This window comes from Hyperolius riggenbachi, unplaced genomic scaffold, assembly GCF_040937935.1.
Source record: "Hyperolius riggenbachi isolate aHypRig1 unplaced genomic scaffold, aHypRig1.pri scaffold_237, whole genome shotgun sequence".
Lineage (NCBI taxonomy): Eukaryota > Metazoa > Chordata > Amphibia > Anura > Hyperoliidae > Hyperolius > Hyperolius riggenbachi.
Genome location: NW_027152448.1, coordinates 35,009 through 57,997, shown reverse-complemented (window position 1 = coordinate 57,997; position 22,989 = coordinate 35,009). Strand labels below are relative to the sequence as shown.

Genomic DNA, 22,989 nt, shown 5'->3' with positions numbered 1-22,989 from the left:
GGGTGACTGTGAAGTGGTAAAATAAGTACTGACCAGCAGAATCTCTGCTCTCTTTGGAAAGCATTCCAGATGTGACACACATAATCTCATATGTAGACAAACACAGGGGAAAGCAGAGCCAGCAAGTCACTCTGCTGTCTGTTCTCCGGGTGCTGTGCTGTTTAGAGCCTCAGTCTCTGAATGGAGCTGGGTATAAGGCTCTGTAGTGTACACAACACAAGACCCCAACACGTTTAGGGACTGCCTACAAACCTTTGTATGATTCCTTATCAGTGGCTAAGCAGACATAGTCATTAGAACAATTGTGGAGAGGGCAGAGAGCTTTTTCTCTTCCCACCCTTAGTTGTCAGGTTCACTGGACAGGGAACTTTTTTTTTCCTGGGCTGCCAGAAGATTTACAGCCTTTCTATACAGCTCTGTACTCCAGGGGGTGTCAGGAAGGTCTGCACGACGATGAAAGCTAGTGCTGCTATTGACAGTCAGGGCTTTATGCCCTCAAGCAATATGGCAGCGCAGTCCTTTAATAGTGACCGCACATGCGCTAGTACAATACAGCTGTGAGCATGCAAACTACACGTGCACACAGAGCAGGGACAAGGTCCTCCAGCACCCAAGGCTGAGACACCAAAGTGCGCCCCTCCATCCCTCCCACCCCAGCTGTCACACACTGATTGCTATTAGACTAAGAGGGCCACAGGGGCCAACAACCTCCCCAACACCTTAATATCTAGTTATCTGGCTTACAGTCACTGCTATGTATCCCCTTTTCTTATTTCTTTCTGCTTCATACACAAATAGGAATGACAACTGAATGAATTGTACGCCCCCTCCTACACTGCGTCCTGAGGCTGGAGCCTCTCCAGCCTATGCCTCGGCCCGGCACTGCGCGCACATTACGTCACTAGATGCAATCTAAGGGTCGCATTATTCCGGCAGGAGGAAGCAGCAATCCTCGCCTCCCCATTGGCTAATTGACAGCGCTATCTGCTATTTAACCCACCGATACACAGCACCATGGCATCCCTGACCTATAGCTAGTAAGAACTTTATTTATAGGCACTAGCTTCTTTCTCACATGGTTTCCTAAAGCTGGATAATTGTACCTAATTCTAAAAGCCTGTTCAACTTGGTTTAACTATGCATACTTCTGCAGAGAAAAGGAGACACCAGGAGCCCAATATAGTGTAGTATGTACTGGTAAAAGGAATAATGGATTAGTACAAACGTATTATACTCACAAACCAGGGTTACCTCCAAGGCAACCACTGTGTAGGCAGGTGAGGAGTATTCTAGCCTGTCCTCACTCAGGATTAAGAAGTCACACTCTGTAGACACAAAAAATGGGGGGATCCCCCTACACCAAGGGTGGATACAAACTAGTGAGATGAACAGAGGCGCCAGAAGAATAAAAGCAATCCTTAAAATTGTTGAAAAATGTTTGGAAGGCAGTGGTGGACTTACCTCTTATAAGCAAACACTAGAAACTGTCAATTATTTAAACATACGATTTATTGGCATACTCCAAAACAAGTTGCAATGCTGTGATACAAGTCTGAAGAGTCTGTGTGAATGACTGGCTGTTAGGTAAGAAACACATTAGCAAGCTAGTCTGTAGGCAGATAGGACATATTTTGATCTTTTAGTAGTGATGCACCATTCTCCATAGGAAAACCATTGACAGAAGAACAAAAGGTTACTGCAAGTTATAAAAACATACGGCTGTGCGCTGTGTTCACGCGGTTATCACGAGGGATGAATCATACTTCCACGTTGTGGATAGGCTGAAGGACGAACCCACCCAGTCACAACAAGTACTGAGCATGCGTGGCACGTGATATGGTTATATAACATTGTGTTGCAATAAGCGCGTAACCCTGAATTAACTGTTTCAGGGAATGCGCAACTTAACTAGAACTAGTTCTGTTTATGAAAATATTGACTATAAGTCATCCAACCGTAGTGAAGCTCATGCCTGTGCATCCCCAGGATGCAATAGGGAAAATGGGTGGAGCTATGAGTATAAGAAAGAGAGATTTCCCTTGCTCTGATGGGACTCTCCACTACTGACGAGTTGTGTGATGTTGTGTATGCGCTGCCTCCTGACGATCGCTGGTCCCCCGATACGGAGTGATGATGCAATATCCGGTAATGTATTGATTCTTTACTCTATTACTTATCCATGATTCACTGCTATACCTGTAAATAATGTAAATAATTGAATAAATATCCTAATACAGTGTGAAGTTGTAAGCTATGTATTTACCTAGTCTGTGTGCTAGTGTGAGTCGAGTGTGAGGCCTTAGCAACGCCAAAAACATAGCATTACATAAATGGCGACGAGGATGACTTTTGACCTCTGAAATATATTGCCTATGATTCTGTGGGTCTCTGGGTGTAATTTTGCAAAATTTGGCATTTTGCCAGTTAGTGGGGCAATTAATATAAATCTTTGTAAAATTGCCCCTGTATGGTATATTGACTTGATACTTGACATGTATATATCTTAGGACAGATTACAGGTGTGGGCAAAGTTTGGAGTCAGTAGCTCCTCCCACTTAGTTTCAAGTCAAGATATCTTTTGAACTAAGCAAAATTTACCTGTGGGAAGTTTGACCATTGGTGTCTAGAAGTTGAGGGGCACCTCTGGTCAAAGCCACGCCCAGTTGGCAGTGTGCCAAAAGTAAGGCAATATGTTTAAGAAAAAGGCCAAATGCCTAAAAGAACCTGCGGAGATCCCCGGCTGGACCGAGTCTCCGTATAATATTATAGCAGTGGAATTAGCTAGCCATGGGTTGGCAGAATCATGGGATAAGCAGTTAAAAGAATCAGAACCGGTTGATTTAGTTCAAGTACTTGAGAAACTCCCTGCCAAGGTAGGTGATGCAGTTACCCCAGCTAGAAGTAGCTGGGTGTTGGCCTCTGCATATCGTGGTGTGCACAAGCGATTGCAGAAGGCGTTCCAGGATCAAGAAAAGGCAGAACAGGCTCAACTTGAGGTTGAGGGACGCTGCCTGATGCTGGAATATGGTGGTTCCCCGTTAAAGCGGGTGATGTTGTTGCTCTCTCTAGATGTAGATAAGACTCTAGGGGGGGTTCCCCGTTGAAGCGGGTGATGTTGTTGCTCTCTCTAGATGTAGATAAGACTCTAGAGGGGGGCCCTGTTAAGGCGGGGCATGATGTCGCTCTCAGGCGGCATAGTGGGATGTTGTTGACAGCTTATAGAAAGCTTCAACAAAGATTGTGTAGGTTGAAAGAATCAGAATCCCTCAATGTTGTTACTTTACTTGAGGGTATTCCTGTTGGAAAAAGGCTAGTCCTGTTACGAAAAGGAACTAGAGTAGGATGACAGAGTGATAGTTGCACAAGTGTCATCACAGGCAGCTGCAGATAAATACCAACATGTAACAGAATCTGCAGCTGGTAAAATAAATGTACTGGAGGAAGTAGCTGGGGAAGAGGCTCCTGTGATGACACATTTTGGATTGTTATCAGTGGAGCAGGGAGCTTCTGTAAATAAAAGGAAGCCAAACTCTGCCACTGATCATTGCACAAGAAATAGGACAATGTGCATTGAACTGGAATTGGAAGTGTTTAGCACAAATGTATTTTGTTCCATTTGAAAAGATTAGGAATAGCTGGGAACTTTCTTTAGGTTGTTACTGCTGTTTTTGTCCCTCTTAAGGAAAACCCCATATTTTTAATGATAAAATATGGATGGGAAAAAGGGGCAGAGAGTAACCTGACAGTGAATCTCAGCTTTTACTACTACGGTTTTTAATACAGTCTGTGTCTTTGTTGGTAGATTTCGGAGTATAATCTTGGAGTGCTGTGTTTAAACTTGTAAAGCAAATTCCTTAAAGTGACAATATCTGACTGCACTGGCAGAATTGAAATGGTAATATAATCTGGACAAGACAGGTGGGTTAACATTGTTGTTTCTAGTGAATGTTTTATATGGTGAATCCGTTATAGCGAGTCCTGATTAATCGTGTATTCATATGTCTGGTTTTTGTTTAATTGAATGCATAGAGGAATGTTTTTTAAAAAAAAAAATGCATTTGTGCACGGGAGGTGAGTGCTCCTAGGGAATGTGTGTGAGCCAGTGAGTGTTTGAGATGCTGCTCTCCTCAACTGGGGGTGCTTGGCAAGCATTATTTTTTTTCATTCAGGAGTACATGCTGTAAAAAAAAAATATTGACCTTTAACTCTTACTTCATGGGATATGCGTCTTGTTTGATAAAATAAATGGTTAAAGAGGTGAGAAATAGTAAAGCAACTTTCTTGTGTGTGTGTGCGTTGTGTGTTTGGTGCAGCACTGTGCGTTGTGCTGGGTTTTGCTAGAACTTCCAAATCCCTGCAAATGCTCATTTTTTTTTTTTTTTATTTTTTTTTTTTTTTTTTGGGTTACAGGGTTAAATGTGATTATGATGTCACGGTGACATCTCTGCCAGCAATTTTTCCCCTGGTTTCTAGCTATAATTGTGCAGGAGTGAAATTGTTTACCTGTTGAGCTAAGAAAGCTAGATTAGATGAGACCGTGTGAAAGAAATAGAATTGTGAAGTCTATTATGGCAATGTAGAATGAAAATATTGCGTAATTAGACTGGAAAACCTTTTTATATAATATGCCAGTGTCTCTGCGTCTATTCAGAGTTTTGTTTTGTTTTTTTTAGCACTGCACATGTGCAGGGAGGGGCGCAGAAACACAGGGGAAAAGTTGAGGGAGGATAGGGCCAGAGGCGGCTAGCGTGTGCGCAACGGTGTATGAGGGCACGCGCGTGGCGGGTGCATGTGCACAGCGGGCACATGCATGCGCAGCGAAAGGCCTAGCTTGTTTTTTTTTTAAACGGGCTAAGGTCATTAGTTACTAAATGAGATTTGTTTGTCTTGCAGAGAAATGTCTGGTTTCTCTAGGGTTGAATGTTGTACTGATTAGCTGAATGGCGTGAAGTGGCAGAATGTGTTGATGATGAAGTGTGAATTGAGTTGTTTCTAATGAATTGTATGAAGTTTGCTTTGAGACCTTACTGATATAGTGTATTATATGTTTAAGAATACCTCTGTTAAAGATGCTAGAATGTATGCATATGCTAGTTTAGAATAATACAAACAAACTGTGAAGATGACAGATTTTTGTTTATACCAGAAACTAGCTGGTGGGGTGGTTAAAGTAGAAACGATTTCTTATTGAAAAATGCATAAGGATGCGGTAGCTCCATATAGGGGAAAACCTGTATCAGCTGGGTTGGATTTGCATGCTTTAGAAGTTGTTATCATTAACCCCTCACAGGTTACAACCATTCCCACAGGTATAGGATGTAAAATACCTGACTAACATTATGGGCAAATAGCTACCCAATTCAGTTTTGCTCAGAAAGGAGCTATAGTAATAGGAGGAGTAATTGACTCCGACTATCAAGAATAAATTAAAGTGATCATGATTAACCTGGGAAATAGTGAGTTAATTATTGGAAGAGGAGAGAGGATGGGTTAAAGTTTTTAGGGGAGGACACTGTGTATACACAGGCCAAAGAGTTGTATAGCCCAGGTTCTCCTGAGGGCCCTTTTACACTTAATGCGCTGGTATGCATTAGTAGTAGTACGCATACAATTTTGTTGTTGTTTGTTTTTTCTTGTTTTTTGTTGTTGTTGTTTTTTCCCCAATGGCAATGCACTGTGAAAAGATTTCAATGTTTTTTCAGTGTATGGTGTGAAAGAGGCCATAGGGGGACACGGACGCTGGACTGTACATCAGTTGTTATTTTTTGATTACAGTTAACAGCAGCTGATTAAGTGTAAAGGGACCCTAATTCCTTTATTTGTAGAGAGGGAAGCCCATCAGTAAAGGGTGATGAATATTTTGGTTCTACTAATACAGTAAAGGTTGGAGCTAAAATGTGGGTCAGAATCCCCAAGGACCGCCTCCTCCAGCAGATGTGATTGCAGTAGGCAAGGACCGAACTCTGCTGGAGGCCAGAACAGGAAAAGTGGGAATATATCCTACAGGAAAAAAATGTTATTTGCAAGAATAAGTCACACTTGTTTGGGTTTTTTGCAGATTGATCTCCATGTCTATGGCATTGTCCTTGGAATCCTTGGTATCGTGTGGTTGGAAAGCTGTTGCGTTAATGCAAGGACTTCAGGTATTCGAGTAACCGATACAGGGGATCCACGGTGACTTTCGTGTGGGGAAATAAAACCAAGAGTTGTCTACAGAGAAACTTTACCAGTAATGCTAGGCAAGCATGTGACGTTCTCAATGTTACTTTCAATGGAACATGTCTCGGTGGGGCCTACTTTGATATTTGTGGATATGATGGATGCTAAAGTGGACCCTGGGCATATAAAGAGACTACCTTCCACTTGTGTAAAGGTGGGGCAACATGCCTAAAAGACTGTGATTCATGCTAAAATCACGTTTCCAGCTGCCATAAACTGTTCTAAACCACACCAAATACGAAGAGAGTGGTATGACACTTTGTTAGGAGGATATGGGACATTGACTGGAACTCTTAATAGTTTTGATATTGAAACATTAGCAAATAGATTGCATAACGTTGGAAGTAAAATAAATGATGTCTTAATTTTACAAGCTAAATGGATGCCAACTATATGGGCGCCATTTAAGTTACAAGCTAAAATAGATGATGATTTGCTTGGCTTAATTAACGCAAGTGCCTCTGTTATGTATGAAACAGATGTTAATATAACTAGAATTGTAAACTGGACTATCTGTTCCATGCAAACCTTACAACAGCAACAACAGAGAGTTATTTCAAACTATGTTGTTGACTGGAAATGAGGAGGTTTGGAGGACCGTGTTCAGTTCCATGATAAGAACTGATCACTGGATAGATATCAAAGCACCTAAAGTGATGTGCAATGATACATTTTGCATGGGACAATTGACACTTTACAATGTTACTAAAAGTAGTATAATGTGTAAGAATGTTATTTTGCCATTATTAATTGGGCCAGAAGGTGATCAGCACTTCTGGGTACCTACGTTTTATGGACAGGTTATTGATGACAGCAACAGAACAGATGATTTGACTTTTTGTGATAATACTTTAAACAGTAAAATATGTAAGTTACAGTCTACTGCATATGAACCTTGTTTGTTACAGAACACTGTAAACAAATGTGAGTGGACCATATTGCCTATAACATACCGCTGGATGGTGGAAATAACACCTCAAGTGGTATGTGTAGTGACAGATCGTCAGGTGGTCCCTAAAATGAGGGTGCCTTTTGCAGGATGTATACACAATATCACTGTATTCCAATGGGAAAATGAAACTTTTATGTTGATGCCTGATATAGCGTTAACTACAAAGGTTTCCTGGCAAGGCCAAGGTTTGGAAGTTCCCAATTGGGATCTAAACCTGACTAAACTAAAGCGGATTGTTGAAAAATCTAACGGAAGTGAAAAAGTGCTATTAAAAAGTTGAATAGAAGTATAATCGTACACCAGCTCAGTACTGCCATGATTGCAAACAAAATTGTTAAAGTGGGCTCTGCCATAGCAGATGCCACCTCTCACCATTGGTGGGATGTATTTATGGGTTATTCGCCATCAGCAGAAACAATGATGAAGTGTATAGTTCATCCTATTTTTTGATTGTAATGATTGTTATAGTTATCCTATCCAGATGGAACTGGTATGTGGCATATGGGATCTGTTGTAAGAGGAAAAAAGTTGTCATGGTTTCATATGTTAATGGTCATCACTAAGGACCGAATGTGATACAAGTCTGAAGAGTCTGTGTGAATGACTGGCTGTTAGGTAAGAAACACATTAGCAAGCTAGTCTGTAGGCAGATAGGACATATTTTGATCTTTTAGTAGTGATGCACCATTCTCCATAGGAAAACCATTGACAGAAGAACAAAAGGTTACTGCAAGTTATAAAAACATACGGCTGTGCGCTGTGTTCACGCGGTTATCACGAGGGATGAATCATACTTCCACGTTGTGGATAGGCTGAAGGACGAACCCACCCAGTCACAACAAGTACTGAGCATGCGTGGCACGTGATATGGTTATATAACATTGTGTTGCAATAAGCGCGTAACCCTGAATTAACTGTTTCAGGGAATGCGCAACTTAACTAGAACTAGTTCTGTTTATGAAAATATTGACTATAAGTCATCCAACCATAGTGAAGCTCATGCCTGTGCATCCCCAGGATGCAATAGGGAAAATGGGTGGAGCTATGAGTATAAGAAAGAGAGATTTCCCTTGCTCTGATGGGACTCTCCACTACTGACGAGTTGTGTGATGTTGTGTATGCGCTGCCTCCTGACGATCGCTGGCCCCCCGATACGGAGTGATGATGCAATATCCGGTAATGTATTGATTCTTTACTCTATTACTTATCCATGATTCACTGCTATACCTGTAAATAATGTAAATAATTGAATAAATATCCTAATACAGTGTGAAGTCGTAAGCTATGTATTTACCTAGTCTGTGTGCTAGTGTGAGTCGAGTGTGAGGCCTTAGCAACGCCAAAAACATAGCATTACAAATGCATTTCGCAGGAGTAACCCTGCATCCTCAGGCAGTAACAATGGGGGAGCATACAACAGTAGTCAGGTCAGTACATGACAGGCGCCTCTGTGAGTCAGGGCGTGTACTGACCTGACTACTGTTGTATGCTCCCCCATTGTTACTGCCTGAGGAAGCAGGGTTACTCCTGCGAAATGCATTGCAACTTGTTTTGGAGTATGCCAATAAATCGTATGTTTAAATAATTGACAGTTTCTAGTGTTTGCTTATAGGAGGTAAGTCCACCACTGCCTTCCAAATATTTTTCAACCATATTAAGAATTGCTTTTATTCTTCTGGCGCCTCTGTTCATCTAGCTATGCTTACTCCTGCTTTCACTTCCTAATGTCTTACACATTTGTGTGATGCCCTTAGCCTGCCCTGAACACAGGCCTCCCCCCCCCCCCACCCCTTTATTACCTTCTGCACCAATAGAAAACACAAATCCTGAGTATCCTTGCCTGTTCTCCCCTATATCTGGCAATACTATCTCACACACTTTGCAATCCCATAATCTATACTACACATACATTCTTATATACAAAGTTTGCACGGTAAGTTAGCCAATTGCAGCCACACCATAAGCACTTAACACTACAAGGCTATATAAATTATTATCACTATATATTACAAGAATAATTTACAATCATGCAATATGTGAACAAAAAATTATGAACATGTACAGTGTTTTCAATTGTGTGCTCCCCTATTTTTATTGCCTGAAGAAGCAGGACTATACCTGTGAAATGTGTTGCAACACTTTGTGGAGTATACCAATACATTTATGTCTGTTGAAACCGACAGTTTTTGTGTCTGCTTATAGGAGGTAAACCCACCACTGCCTTCCAAGCATTTTTAACCATTTTAGCCTATTTTATAATTCTGGCGCATCTGCTTACAATGCAGTGCTGCTATTGAATTACATTCAGAATCTATATTATACCAGCAAGCATGCCCCTCAGAAATTGCAGCTCTATTCAATGTCTGATAAGTGCCTTCATGTGCTTCATAGTTGGACCCCCCCTGGCGGGGCCCCAGAATCCCCTTGACCCCATACACCAGTCTTCCCACTCTGTGTCTATCTGCGGCCCTGGGTGTACCGTCTCCCTGTGGCCTCCGGGGCTGTATCTGGTTTTCGTCGGTTGGCCTCTGTTCAAGGTAAGAGCCTTCATCCTCATCCTTAAATATGGATCGCTGTCAGATAGTACCGTTCAACGTTAAAGGTTTCAATGCTCCTAACAAAAAGTCCCAAATTCTCCACCACCTACATAAGCAAAAAGTCTCTATAGCTTTTCTGCAAGAGAACCATTTTAAAACTGATGCCAATTATGAAGTTCAGGTACTTTAATAGATGTTTTCACAGCTCTAATCCATTAAATAAATCTAAGGGATCCTTCTTTCTTATTTCATGGAAGGTATGAACATGGCATCACAGCACCCAGCATGCCCCCATAAAGGCACCTAGCATAACCCCCATTGATGCCACACAGCTACCTGCATGCCCGCCATTGAGCCACTACAGCTCCCAGCATGCCCCCATAGAGGCTCCACAGCTCTATGGGGGTATGCTGGGAGCTGTGGTGCCTCTATGGAAACATCCTGGGAGCTGTGCTGCCTTGATGGGGGCATGCTGGGTGCTATGGTGCCTCTATGGGGCATGCTGAGTGCTCTGGTGCCATGCTGGAAGCTGTGCCTGGAGCCTCCTATGCATCGTTGTGTGTCCTCACTGTTCCTGCCACAAGCCAACCCCCCCGCCTCCAAGGAGAGTAGCACAGTGGGTAGAACTCATCTCCTCCATCTGCTCTGTCTGGAGACATCTTCTGTAGCTGGCAATTCTCCCCTAGCATCTGAGAATCAGACACTAGGGGGAGAAGACCTGAAGAGAAGATGTCTGCGCAGAATCTGGAAACCTAGCAGCCAGAGGTGAGTACTGCCGCCCACTGCCTTACTCTGCCTGGGGGATATCCCCAGAATAGATCCGTGGAATATGCCACGGATCTTTGAGTCTAGCAACGCCCCTGTTTCTACCTCTCCTGTAGTCTACAGTCACTCAAGAAAACTCAGTACAGTGCCCATGTTGGGAACCTTGTCCTGCTTTTCCCCAATGATGACCTCTTCACTTCACTCTCCTCTCGCTTCTCCTCCTACTCTGCCTGCATGCTGTTAGTGTAAACACAGTACAAACATGCTGCCCCTGTAATCTCTCCCGCCTGATGCAAATGTTTCACCTTGCTTCATGAGAGAACCGGCCCTGTTTAATATCATAAAAATATATCTTTCTATTGTTTGCAGTGGACATCCATAGTTATAACTAAGGACAATGGGATGATTCTTGGTGGTTGAGACACTAACCGCCAAGGCTCTGCAATGAGAGAGACCAGGAGCCCAATGGTGCAGTATCGTTGGGTAAAATTGGTATGAGTAGTGTCACGGACGGTTGCGGGGCCGTAGACGCGTCCTGGAACCGCCCGTGAAGAAAAAACTATCGCACTCGATTCTCTGCATCGATTGCGCTTCAGATCAATAGAATCTGGATTGATTGTGTAGGAGCATCTGTCTTTTCTCAGCAGAGAGAAGACATCAGCTTAACTGCAGGATGGCTCTTTTGATATGGTAATGAGCAGGAACAAACCCTTGAGTTCAGGAAGCTAATCTCCACAGGGGGACCATAGAAAGCCAGCCGAAGCGGCTCCGACCAGGCCAAATCTGAATGCATGTGGGGTATGGTTTCTTGACGATTATATGGCAACCATACCTCGCACAGCTATAAAATTCATATCGTCTTGTTCGGTAAAATCTGGCCATAGTGCTGATATGAAATTCATTGTGATAGTCCGTCCGGTTATTGAGGTATGACCCTTCTCAAGAACTGGACCCACTGCCCTAGCCATGTCTGATGTCATATTAATCTGTATTTTCCGACAAGTATGAATCTGTTATCCCCCTAAATACAACGTGTATCGTTTGTGAGGTACGGCAGTTTGTAAGTTTAAAACCTAAAATCTCTCAGAGGGAATGAACTGTCATTGGTGGGTGACTCAGAGGGGGCCGGCATTGCCACACCCCCAAACCAGCTTCATCAAAAGCACATGGCTGGCAGGCGGGCCCTCATTCCTCCATTTTTCCACCTTCATGAACACACGGCCACCGTGAGGAACAAGTGGTGGCCATTTTGCTTGAACTTAGCTGAAACAAAGAACTTTGCGGAACTTGGAACCAAGGACTTGATGATTTTCCCACAAAAGGACATTTTCCATGAAACTAAGTATTTTTTCTCCCTTTCTTTTATTTTTCATACTGGCTATTACTGTTTTAATAATTGTTGATTTTAATAATTGTCTGTATATATTAATTATTTATATTGCCGTGAATAAACGACTTTATCCAAGTCATTCACTGTTCCGCTACCCTGCTTCGCAGCCGCACAAACTGAACCAGACTTCTGAAGAGACGCTACTATTGTATTGTTGCTAGCTAGACAGAATACAGCGTGTTTTAACCAGTTTTATTTGTAGATCTAGGTTCAGACAGTCAGCGGGCTCCTCTGTCCCATGGTAACAGAGGTGGTGGCAGTTATACCCTGAACTAGTGTGTAAAGTGTATTTCCGTAACCCACAGGCTCCCTTCTGGTCAGGCTGCTGCCCAAATTTCTGTCGGTTTCTGCACAAAGATCGCGACCAAAGCTTGCATGGTCTGTGTGCTGGAACCGATTGGAAGGCAATTTGCGGTCTCACCACTAGGGCTCCTGTGACAGTGTTTGGCAGCGGTTGGAACCTATGTTGTGCTGAAAGTATCTAAGATAGCGCTAGAGCTAGCAAGAAATGAACTAATTCGTTGGTGTAGCTGGAAGGCAATATATTTTTTATATATACAGAGAGACTGTGTAGCCAGTACCCCTCCCCAAAAGTTTTATTTTATTTGGCGTGGAAATGTCCGGGAACTACCAGCAAATGTGCGTGGCAGACCTGCCAACTCTTTGCCAAGCGAGAGGCATTGAAGTCAGCCGCAAGAAACATCAGGACCTGGTAACGGACTTGTTTCAATGGGATACCCAGCAACTGCGGGAGCCGGGAGTGGATACCAGCCCATCTAACTCAAATCGAGGGGAACCAGAGACTGAAGATCCGAGGCGTACAGAGGTTGAGCAACAGTTACGCAAGAGGCTGTCAGTGTGGTCCCCAATCCCAGAGTTTCTGAAAGTACTCGCCCGGAACTGGCCAGTACTGGACTGTCCACGGGTGCTGACCCGGTAATGCAGCAGGCATTACGAAAGCTGATGGAGACTGACCTGGACAAGTACCTGCAGTACATGCAAGCGCAGTTGGAGCGCCAATCTGCAGAGGCACGAGAGGAACGGGAACGGCAACGACAGCATGAGCTGAACCTGGCAAAAGTTCAACAGGCCAGCCGGAGTTCGCCGCCCAGCCTCCCGGCTGAAGGAGCTACACCACCCGTAAGTGCAAAATTTAAATTTGCTAATATTGAAAAAGACACTGACATTGACTTGTTTCTGCAGTCTTTTGAAAAAGCATGCCGTCAGTATCGTCTGTCCCAAGACCAGTGGGCTAGACATCTGACACCTTTGCTGCGCTACAAAGAGCTTGATGCTTTCACAGAGTTACCTGCGGAAAAGGATAATGATTATGCTGCTATAAAAGACGCTATCATTACCAAATACCAGCTGACGCCAGAAGCCTATCGCAAAAAGTTCAGGGCCTGGCAGAAAAAGTCTTCTGATTCGTACCAAGATGTGGTCAGCAGCTTGCTCACCACACTCCACCAGTGGACTCTAGGCCTCACCAAAGGGTCTTATGGTGTCCTGGAGGACTTGATAGTCCTGGAACAATTTCTGAACATTTGCCCTGCTGATGTACGACAGTTTGTGCTTGAGCGCAAGCCTGCGTCAGCACCTGTCGCTGCAGACCTCGCTGAAACTTTTGCAACTACCCGGGTGTCTGATACACGCAGAACTGTCCCATGCAGCTGGAGGGGAGGTCAGCCCAATACCCCAGCAGACTCTCCTGCCCCTGTGAGCCGTCAGCCACAGAGGCCACCCAGCGCAGCTGCTGCGCTCAGGCCTGCAGCCCCTGGAGAGGTCACCTGTCACTACTGCCACCAGTCTGGACACATGAAATTCGACTGTCCGGAGCGGAGACAGACACCACCAGCACCTGCAGCACCTCTATCACCTGTACCTCACCCACAGCAGAGGCAACCCGCCAGCGAACCACAACCTGGATCATCAGATTTTGTTCTGTTTGCCCGCGGATAGGAAATCCGCGAGCGAACCGACCAGCAGCAGCCTGTTAGAGTGAACAACAAAGTTGTCACCGGATTCCAAGACACCGGAGCTGACATCACGTTGGTTCACTCACACCTTGTGCCAAAGGAGAGCATCAGCTCCAGCCGATCCCTTGCCCTTACTGGAGTGGAGGGCACCCTTTTACACATAGCCCACGCGAGAGTGAAGCTTGACTGGGGGGTAGGGGTCCAAGAAAGGGTTGTTGGGGTGGTGAAGGATCTTCCAGTCCCTGTGTTGCTGGGGACTGATTTGGGCAAGCTTGTGTCCTACTACGAACCTGCCACGACCGCCTTGTCGCTCACGGAAGGAGACGGACTCTCCACCCACCACCAGGCACTTTATACACTTGGGGGAGTACCAGGGGGAGGTGGGTTGAATGTGCTCAGTTCAAGGGTACCAGGTTCAATAGTGCCTGCTTCAAAGGGACCTGAGTTTGATGCACAAACTGTCTGTTGTGATGATGTAACTGTACCTGTGGTTAATGTACCAACTGTCTGTAATGAAAATGTGTCTATGCCTGTCACTGTCATTAATGCATGCAACGATGATTTGAGTAATGCCAGTCTGTGCCATTCTGAAGGTATACCTGTGCTAGCAGTACCGCGCAGCTGTACTGCTCAGAACCTGAGCTCAGAACAGGTGGAGGGGGTTCCGGCCTCCTCCCCCTCCTCTGACCATAGGGATGCGACCTTTCAGCCGCTGGCCTCGTGTGACATGAGCCAGGTGGCTGAAACTGACAGCGTATTCACAGCAGCACTACAAAGGGACCCAAGCCTGGAGGTGCTCAGGCAGCAAGCCTCTGAGCCCCTCGCAGATGGGGCCGCTTTCAAGGTGTACTGGGAAGGTGGGAGACTGTACAGCAAGTCTGTACAGCCCCCTACCGGTAGATCACATGCGAATACCAAATGGCTTGTGGTCCCGAGTGCGTTCAGGGGACATGTGCTGAAATCCGCACATAATTCCCTGACAGGACACTCTGGTGTCCGCAAGACACTTGCCTGTATTCGGAGACAGTTTTATTGGCCCATGATGAACAGGGATGTAGCAAACTACTGCAAAGCATGTGCCGTCTGTCAGGAGCTGGGGAGGTCCAGGGATTCCCACGGGGTTCCCTTAGGTCCACAGCCACTTCGCAGGGAACCCCTGCGTGGGCTGGCTGTTGACCTACCCAAACCACTGCCCGTTGTCAGCAGTCCCGGCAGACACCACATCCGACCGCAGTGGCGCAAATGCCCTGTCCAGAACGGTCCATGTCGGGTCAAACCAGAGGGTAGCAGACCGCGATCTGTCCAGTGGAACCGAGCCGCAGGCGCCAATGGGTTTTCCCGCCGTGCCGGCAGCTCGAGACCCGTCAGCCAGGTTAGCGGCGCCGCCACACATCTTGCGGATATGTGTCTAAGCCGCAGACAAGAGGGGGGGCTGTCACGGACGGTTGCGGGGCCGCAGATGTGTCCTGGAACCGCCCGTGAAGAAATAACGATCGCACTCGATTCTCTGCATCGATTGCGCTTCAGATCAATAGAATCTGGATTGATTGTGTAGGAGCATCTGTCTTTTCTCAGCAGAGAGAAGACATCAGCTTAACTGCAGGATGGCTCTTTTGATATGCTAATGAGCAGGAACAAACCCTTGAGTTCAGGAAGCTAATCTCCACAGGGGGACCATAGAAAGCCAGCCGAAGCGGCTCCGACCAGGCCAAATCTGAATGCATGTGGGGTATGGTTTCTTGACGATTATATGGCAACCATACCTCGCACAGCTATAAAATTCATATCGTCTTGTTCGGTAAAATCTGGCCATCGTGCTGATATGAAATTCATTGTGATAATCCGTCCGGTTATTGAGGTATGACCCTTCTCAAAAACTGGACCCACTGCCCTAGCCATGTCTGATGTCATATTAATCTGTATTTTCCGACAAGTATGAATCTGTTATCCCCCTAAATATAACGTGTATCGTTTGTGAGGTACGGCAGTTTGTAAGTTTAAACCTAAAATCTCTCAGAGGGAATGAACTGTCATTGGTGGGTGACTCAGAGGGGGCCGGCATTGCCACACCCCCAAACCAGCTTCATCAAAAGCACATGGCTCTCATTCCTCCATTTTTCCACCTTCATGAACACACGGCCACCGTGAGGAACAAGTGGTGGCCATTTTGCTTGAACTTAGCTGAAACAAAGAACTTTGCGGAACTTGGAACCAAGGACTTGATGATTTTCCCACAAAAGGACATTTTCCATGAAACTAAGTATTTTTTCTCCCTTTCTTTTATTTTTCATACTGGCTATTACTGTTTTAATAATTGTTGATTTTAATAATTGTCTGTATATATTAATTATTTATATTGCCGTGAATAAACGACTTTATCCAAGTCATTCACTGTTCCGCTACCCTGCTTCGCAGCTGCACAAACTGAACCAGACTTCTGAAGAGACGCTACTATTGTATTGTTGCTAGCTAGACAGAATACAGCGTGTTTTAACCGTTTTTATATGTAGATCTAGGTTCAGACAGTCAGCGGGCTCCTCTGTCCCATGGTAACAGAGGTGGTGGCAGTTATTCCCTGAACTAGTGTGTAAAGTGTATTTCCGTAACCCACAGGCTCCCTTCTGGTCGGGCTGCTGCCCAAATTTCTGTCGGTTTCTGCGCAAAGATCGTGACCAAAGCTTGCATGGTCTGTGTGCTGGAACCGATTGGAAGGCAATTTGCGGTCTGACCACTAGGGCTCCTGTGACAAGTAGGATATTAAGATATACTCACAAGGGTAGGTTGCACTCCTGCAACCACCAACAGAGCCTACGGGAAAACAACCATTCCCGTTTGGTATCCCAGATCAGCTTGGCAGGTGCTGGTCGGTCGCTCTCCTTAGGTATTTGGACACATGGTGTACCATATACTACCCCAAATAGTTAGACTACAACTAAGAAAACTTGTTGGAGGCGCCCAGAATATAATTATCTTAAATCATAAAGTATAGGAGTAATTCGGTCTTACCTCCATAAACGGATGAACCATATAAGTAAAAGTGTTTAATGATGCACAAAAAAGACAACGCGTTTCACGGGTAGTGGCCCGCTTCCTCAGGTCAATAACAAAGTGCCTAAGTCTGTAGCAGTCACAGCTGTGGGCGCCTCCAACAAGTTTTCTTAGTTATGGTTCTAGCTAGGTAATTCCCAGGCTGCAGGCATTGTCTCTGACGGCCAGTCTGGAAGGAATTTATTTCTCCTTTAAAAATTAATTGGTGCAAGGCAAGCCTTGGAAGGGGTTTTTTTGCCTTCCCCTGAATCAACTGGGATATGTAAGGGTGCAGGAGAGAAAGGTACCTAATGCTTACTTATTTATTGATTAATTTTCTATTATCCTGCTTGGACTTAATGGATGGATTTTTTCAACCAAACTAAGTAATGTTATTATTATTATTATTATTTAGTATTTATATAGCGCCGACATATTACGCAGCGCTGTACAATGTATATATATATATATCTTGTCACGAACTGTCCCTCAAAGGAGCTCACAATCTATTCCCTACCATTGCCATATGTCTATATTATGTAGTGTAAGTACTGTAGTCTAGGGCCAATTTTTTAGGAGGAGCCAATTAACTTATCCGTATGTTTTTGGAATGTGGGAGGAAACCGGAGTGCCCAGAGGAAACCCACGCAGACACGGAGAGAACATACAAACTCTTTGCAGATAGTGCCCTGGCTGGGATACGAACCTGGGACCCAGCGCTGCAAGGCGAGAGAGCTAACCACTACACCACCGTGCTGCCCTAATGTTGTTATTCTATAGCACACACTGCATGGTGATGGCAATAAAACATTACCTGCTGTGGTCAGAGCTCTGGATCCCGCCTCCTGCAGGGAGACATGTGACCAGGTCACACGCAGGGAGGAGTGGATGTATCTCCAGGGAACTATACACTCACTGATAGCATCAAACACCCTCTCATCATCCACCTGAATAATCTTCTTCTTTGATGGTAACGTTTCCTTGTCTTCATATATCCATGTAATCTGGATGTCCTGAGGGTAAAACCTCATCAGGCTCAGAGAACACATCACACGGTCTGATCCATAAGGGGTTAAGGTCATCTCTGTCTTCTCCAGGGGGGCCACTGGGGGGGAAATAGGAGAGCAAAAATAATACAAAACAGGACAGTACTTTAGCATGAGATTTTGGAAGGTTTGACCCACAGCTGTCCATACACAGTACAATTTAACAATAGCAAACAAATTGTTTTAGAATAATCCAAAATTATATAATAATATATTGCCTCTGTACTCACAAAACAAACTGACTCCCATGGACAGTGCAATACTGTTGCAGATGTTAATAACACCTTCCCCCATCCCTTATCCCCCTACTCCCTCACAAGCACAACCTGCGTATTGCAGTAGCAACCCAAGAAGACCAGAGACCCGATGGTGGGTATTCCTCAACAAGCAACCAAATCCAGTTCGACTGAGCAACCACTAAATGTAAAAGTGTTATTCCACAAAGTCGTAATGTGCTGAAAATGTACCGACCCTAATAAATGTGAACTGTAATTTAAAGAGAAAATATAATAAAATGTTCTATTTTTCAGACAATAGTCATCATAAATAACTTACATATATAGTAATAGCTGTGCTTAGTCCACACAAATAAAATAAACCCATCAAAAAACAGTTACTTGTGCTGCTTCAATAAAGCAGGCGAGGTCGGCATCTTCAACGGAGGGGACCTGGGGACACTGGAGCTGTGGTGAGGGACAGATCGGCTGCAGAGGCGTAGATAGGCTTTTCAGCGCCCAGGGACAAAGACAGATTTTGCGCCACCCCTCCGGACAAATAAGAAATGGCTATGCATCAGAATGTGGGAGTGGTCATGGGTGGAGCCAAATGTAAAAATGCTGTTTAGATAGCCAAATGTGTCCCTCCTTTAGATAGCCAGATGTGCCTCCCTTCCCCATGTTTAGATAGCCAGATGTACCTCATATAGTTAGCCAGATGTGCCCCCCTTGTTCTGCTGCTGCTAACACTTCTGCACTCCTCTGCAGAGGGAGGGAGAGAAGCAGGGGCACTTCAAGCTGCCAGCAAGCTGCCTCTCACTCACTTGGGGGTGCGGTGGCCGTGCTCAGCGCCCCCTTACAGTGCTACGCCCGGGGGTACGTGTCCCCCCTTGCCCACCCATAGCTACGCCTCTGATCAGCTGCCAGGGGCTGGAGGAAGCCCCAGGTAAATAGATCTTGTTTTTTTTATTTCCTCGGATGTATCCTTTAAAAGTGTCCCAACACATTGTCTGTTTAACCACTTACCGACCGCCCACTGCACAGGGGCGGCCGGAAAGTGGATCCCGCAAGGACCGCCGCATGTACAATTGGCGGCGGTCCTTGTACGGGCATGGGCGGAGCAATCGCGTCATTCGTGACGCGATCAGCCACCGGCGACTGGCTCCGCCCCCCTCGCGCTGTAACCGGCCGGCCATTCGGAAGCGCCGGCGGGTTACTAGCACCCGGATCGCCGCATACAAAGTGTATAATACACTTTGTAATGTATACAAAGTGTATTATACAGGCTGCCTCCTGCCCTGGTGGTCCCAGTGTCCGAGGTACCACCAGGGCAGGCTGCAGCCACCTTAGTCTGCACCCAAGCACACTGATTTCCCCCCCCTGCCCCCTGATCACCCACAGCACCCCTCATACCCCCCCCCTGCCCACCCCCCAGACCACTGTTTGCACCCAATCACCCCCCTAATCACCCATCAATCACTCCCTGTCACTATCTGTAAACGCTATTTTTTTATGCCCTAAACTGCCCGCTGCTCCCTCCTGATCACCCCCCCCCACCCCTCAGATTCTCCCCAGACCCTCCCCCCCAGACCCCCCCCCCCCCCCGTGTACTGTATGCATCTATCCCCCTGATTACCTGTCAATCACCTGTCAATCACCCATCAATCACCCCCTGTCACTGCCACCCATCAATCAGCTCCTAACCTGTCCCTTGCGGGCAATCTGATCACCCACCCACACCAATAGATCGCCCGCAGATCCGACGTCAGATCACCTCCCAAGTGCATTGTTTACATCTGTTCCCTATCCTAAACACCCACTAATTACCCATCAATCACCCATCAATCACCCCCTATCACCACCTGTCACTGTTACCCATCAGATCAGACCCTAATCTGCCCCTTGCGGGCACCCAATCACCCGCCTACATGCTCAGATTGCCCTCAGACCCCCCCTTATCAATTCGCCAGTGCATTATTTACATCTGTTCTTCCCTGTAATAACCCACTGATCACCTGTCACTTCCACCCATCAATCACCCCCTGTCACTTCCACCCATCAATCACCCCCTTTCACTGCCACCCATCAATCAGCCCCTAACCTGCCCCTTGCGGGCAATCTGATCACCCACCCACACCAATAGATCGCCCGCAGATCCGACGTCAGATCACCTCCCAAGTGCATTGTTTACATCTGTTCTCTACCCTAAACACCCACTAATTACCCATCAATTACCCCCTGTCACTGCTACCCATCAGATTAGACCCCTATCTGCCCCTAGGGCACTCAATCACCCACCCACACCCTCAGAACGCCCTCAGACCCCAGCCCTGATCACCTCGCCAGTGCATTGCTTGCATCTATTCCCCCCTCTAATCACACCTTGAGACACCCATCAATCACCTCCTGTCACCCCCTAGCACACCTACCCATCAGACCAGGCCCTAATTTGCCACGTGTGGGCTCCTGATCACTCGGCCAAACCCTCAGATCCCCCTCAGACCCCCTTCCGATCACCTCCCCAGTGCATTGATTGCATCTATTTTCCCCTCTAACCACCCCCTGAGACACCCATCAATCACCTCCTGTCACCCCCCTAGCACTCCCATCCATCAGATCAGGCCCAATACAACCTGTCATCTAAAAGGCCACCCTGCTTATGACCGGTTCCACAAAATTCGCCCCCTCATAGACCACCTGTCATCAAAATTTGCAGATGCTTATACCCCTGAACAGTCATTTTGAGACATTTGGTTTCCAGACTACTCACGGTTTTGGGCCCGTAAAATGCCAGGGCGGTATAGGAACCCCACAAGTGACCCCATTTTAGAAAAAAAACACCCCAATGTATTCTGTTAGGTGTATGATGAGTTCATAGAAGATTTTATTTTTTTTCAAAAGTTAGCGGAAATTGATTTTTATTGTTTTTTTTCACAAAGTGTCATTTTTCACTAACTTGTGTCAAAAAATAAAATCGTCTATGAACTCGCCATACTCCTAACGGAATACCTTCGGGTGTCTTCTTTCTAAAATGGGGTCACTTGTGGGGTTCCTATACTGCCCTGGCATTTTAGGGGCCCTAAACCGTGAGGAGTAGTCTAGAAAACAAATGCCTCAAAGTGACCTGTGAATAGGACGTTGGGCCCCTTAGCGCACCTAGGCTGCAAAAAAGTGTCACATGTAGTATCGCCGTACTCAGGAGAAGTAGTATAATGTGTTTTGGGGTGTATTTTTACACATACCCATGCTGGGTGGGAGAAAGCTCTCTGTAAATGGACAATTATGTGTAAAAAAAAATCAAACAATTGTCATTTACAGAGATATTTCTCCCACCCAGCATGGGTATGTGTAAAAATACACCCCAAAACACATTATACTACTTTTCCTGAGTACGGCGGTACCACATGTGTGGCACTTTTTTACACCCTAAGTGCGCTAAGGGGCCCAAAGTCCAATGAGTGCCTTTAGGATTTCACAGGTCATTTTGCGACATTTGGTTTCAAGACTACTCCTCACGGTTTAGGGCCCCTAAAATGCCAGGGCAGTATAGGAACCCCACAAATGACCCCATTGTAGAAAGAAGACACCCAAAGGTATTCCGTTAGGAGTATGGTGAGTTCATAGAAGATTTTTTTTTTGTCACAAGTTAGCGGAAAATGACACTTTGTGAAAAAAAACAATTAAAATCAATTTCCGCTAACTTGTGACAAAAAATAAAATCTTCTATGAACTCACCATACTCCTAACTGAATACCTTGGGGTGTCTTCTTTCTAAAATGGGGTCACTTGTGGGGTTCCTATACTGCCCTGGCATTTTAGGGGCCCTAAACCGTGAGGAGTAGTCTTGAAACAAAAATGACCTGTGAAATCCTAAAGGATCTCATTGAACTTTGGGCCCCTTAGCGCAGTTAGGGTGCAAAAAAGTGCCACACATGTGGTATCGCCGTACTCAGGAGAAGTAGTATAATGTGTTTTGGGGTGTATTTTTACACATATCCATGCTGAGTGGGAGAAATATCTCTGTAAATGGACAATTGTGTGTAAAAAAAATCAAACAATTGTCATTTACAGAGATATTTCTCCCACCCAGCATGGGTATGTGTAAAAATACACCCCAAAACACATGATACTACTTCTCATGAGTACGGCAATACCACATGTGTGGCACTTTTTTGCAGCCTCACTGCGCTAAGGGGCCCAAAGTCCAATGAGCACCTTTAGGCTTTACAGGGGTGCTTACAAATTAGCACCCCCAAAATGCGAGGACAGTAAACACACCCCACAAATGACCCCATTTTGGAAAGTAAACACTTCAAGGTATTCAGAGAGGGGCATGGTGGGTCCGTGAAAGATTTCATTTTCTTTTTTGTCACAAGTTAGCAGAAATGGGAACTTTTTTTTTTTTTCTTGTCACAAACTGTCATTTTCCGCTAACTTGTGACAAAAAATAAAATCTTCTATGAACTCACCATGCCTCTCAGTGAATACTTTGGGATGTCTTATTTTCCAAAATGGGGTCATTTGGGGGGTATTTATACTATCCTGGAATTCTAGCCCCTCATGAAACATGACAGGTGGTCAGAAAAGTCATAGATGCTTCAAAATGGGAAAATTCACTTTTTGCACCATAGTTTGTAAACGCTATAACTTTTACCCAAACCAATCAATATAGGCTGAATGGGTTTTTTTTATTAAAAACATGTTTGTCCACATTTTTCATGCTGCATGTATACAGAAATTTTACTTTATTTGAAAAATGTCAGCACAGAAAGTTAAAAAAAATCATTTTTTTGACAAAATTCATGTCTTTTTTGATGAATATAATGAAAAGTAAAAATTGCAGCAGCAATCAAATAGCACCA

General features: G+C 45.2%; 1 long non-coding RNA gene and 1 gene segment (V, D, J or C); one reads left to right on the top strand and one right to left on the bottom strand.

Moving 5' to 3' along the window:
- The window catches only part of LOC137543845 (Ig mu chain C region-like), a 102,486-nt gene that overhangs the window by 61,271 nt on the left and 18,226 nt on the right, over positions 1 to 22,989 (bottom strand). Inside the window, 1 exon segment of the C gene segment in view lies at positions 17,681 to 17,971. Within this exon segment, the coding sequence occupies positions 17,681 to 17,971 (291 nt within the window).
- Positions 2,990 to 7,097, top strand: LOC137543846 (uncharacterized). The gene is made up of 2 exons (XR_011025648.1): positions 2,990 to 3,918; positions 6,059 to 7,097. It is a non-coding gene; the product is annotated as an uncharacterized lncRNA (long non-coding RNA).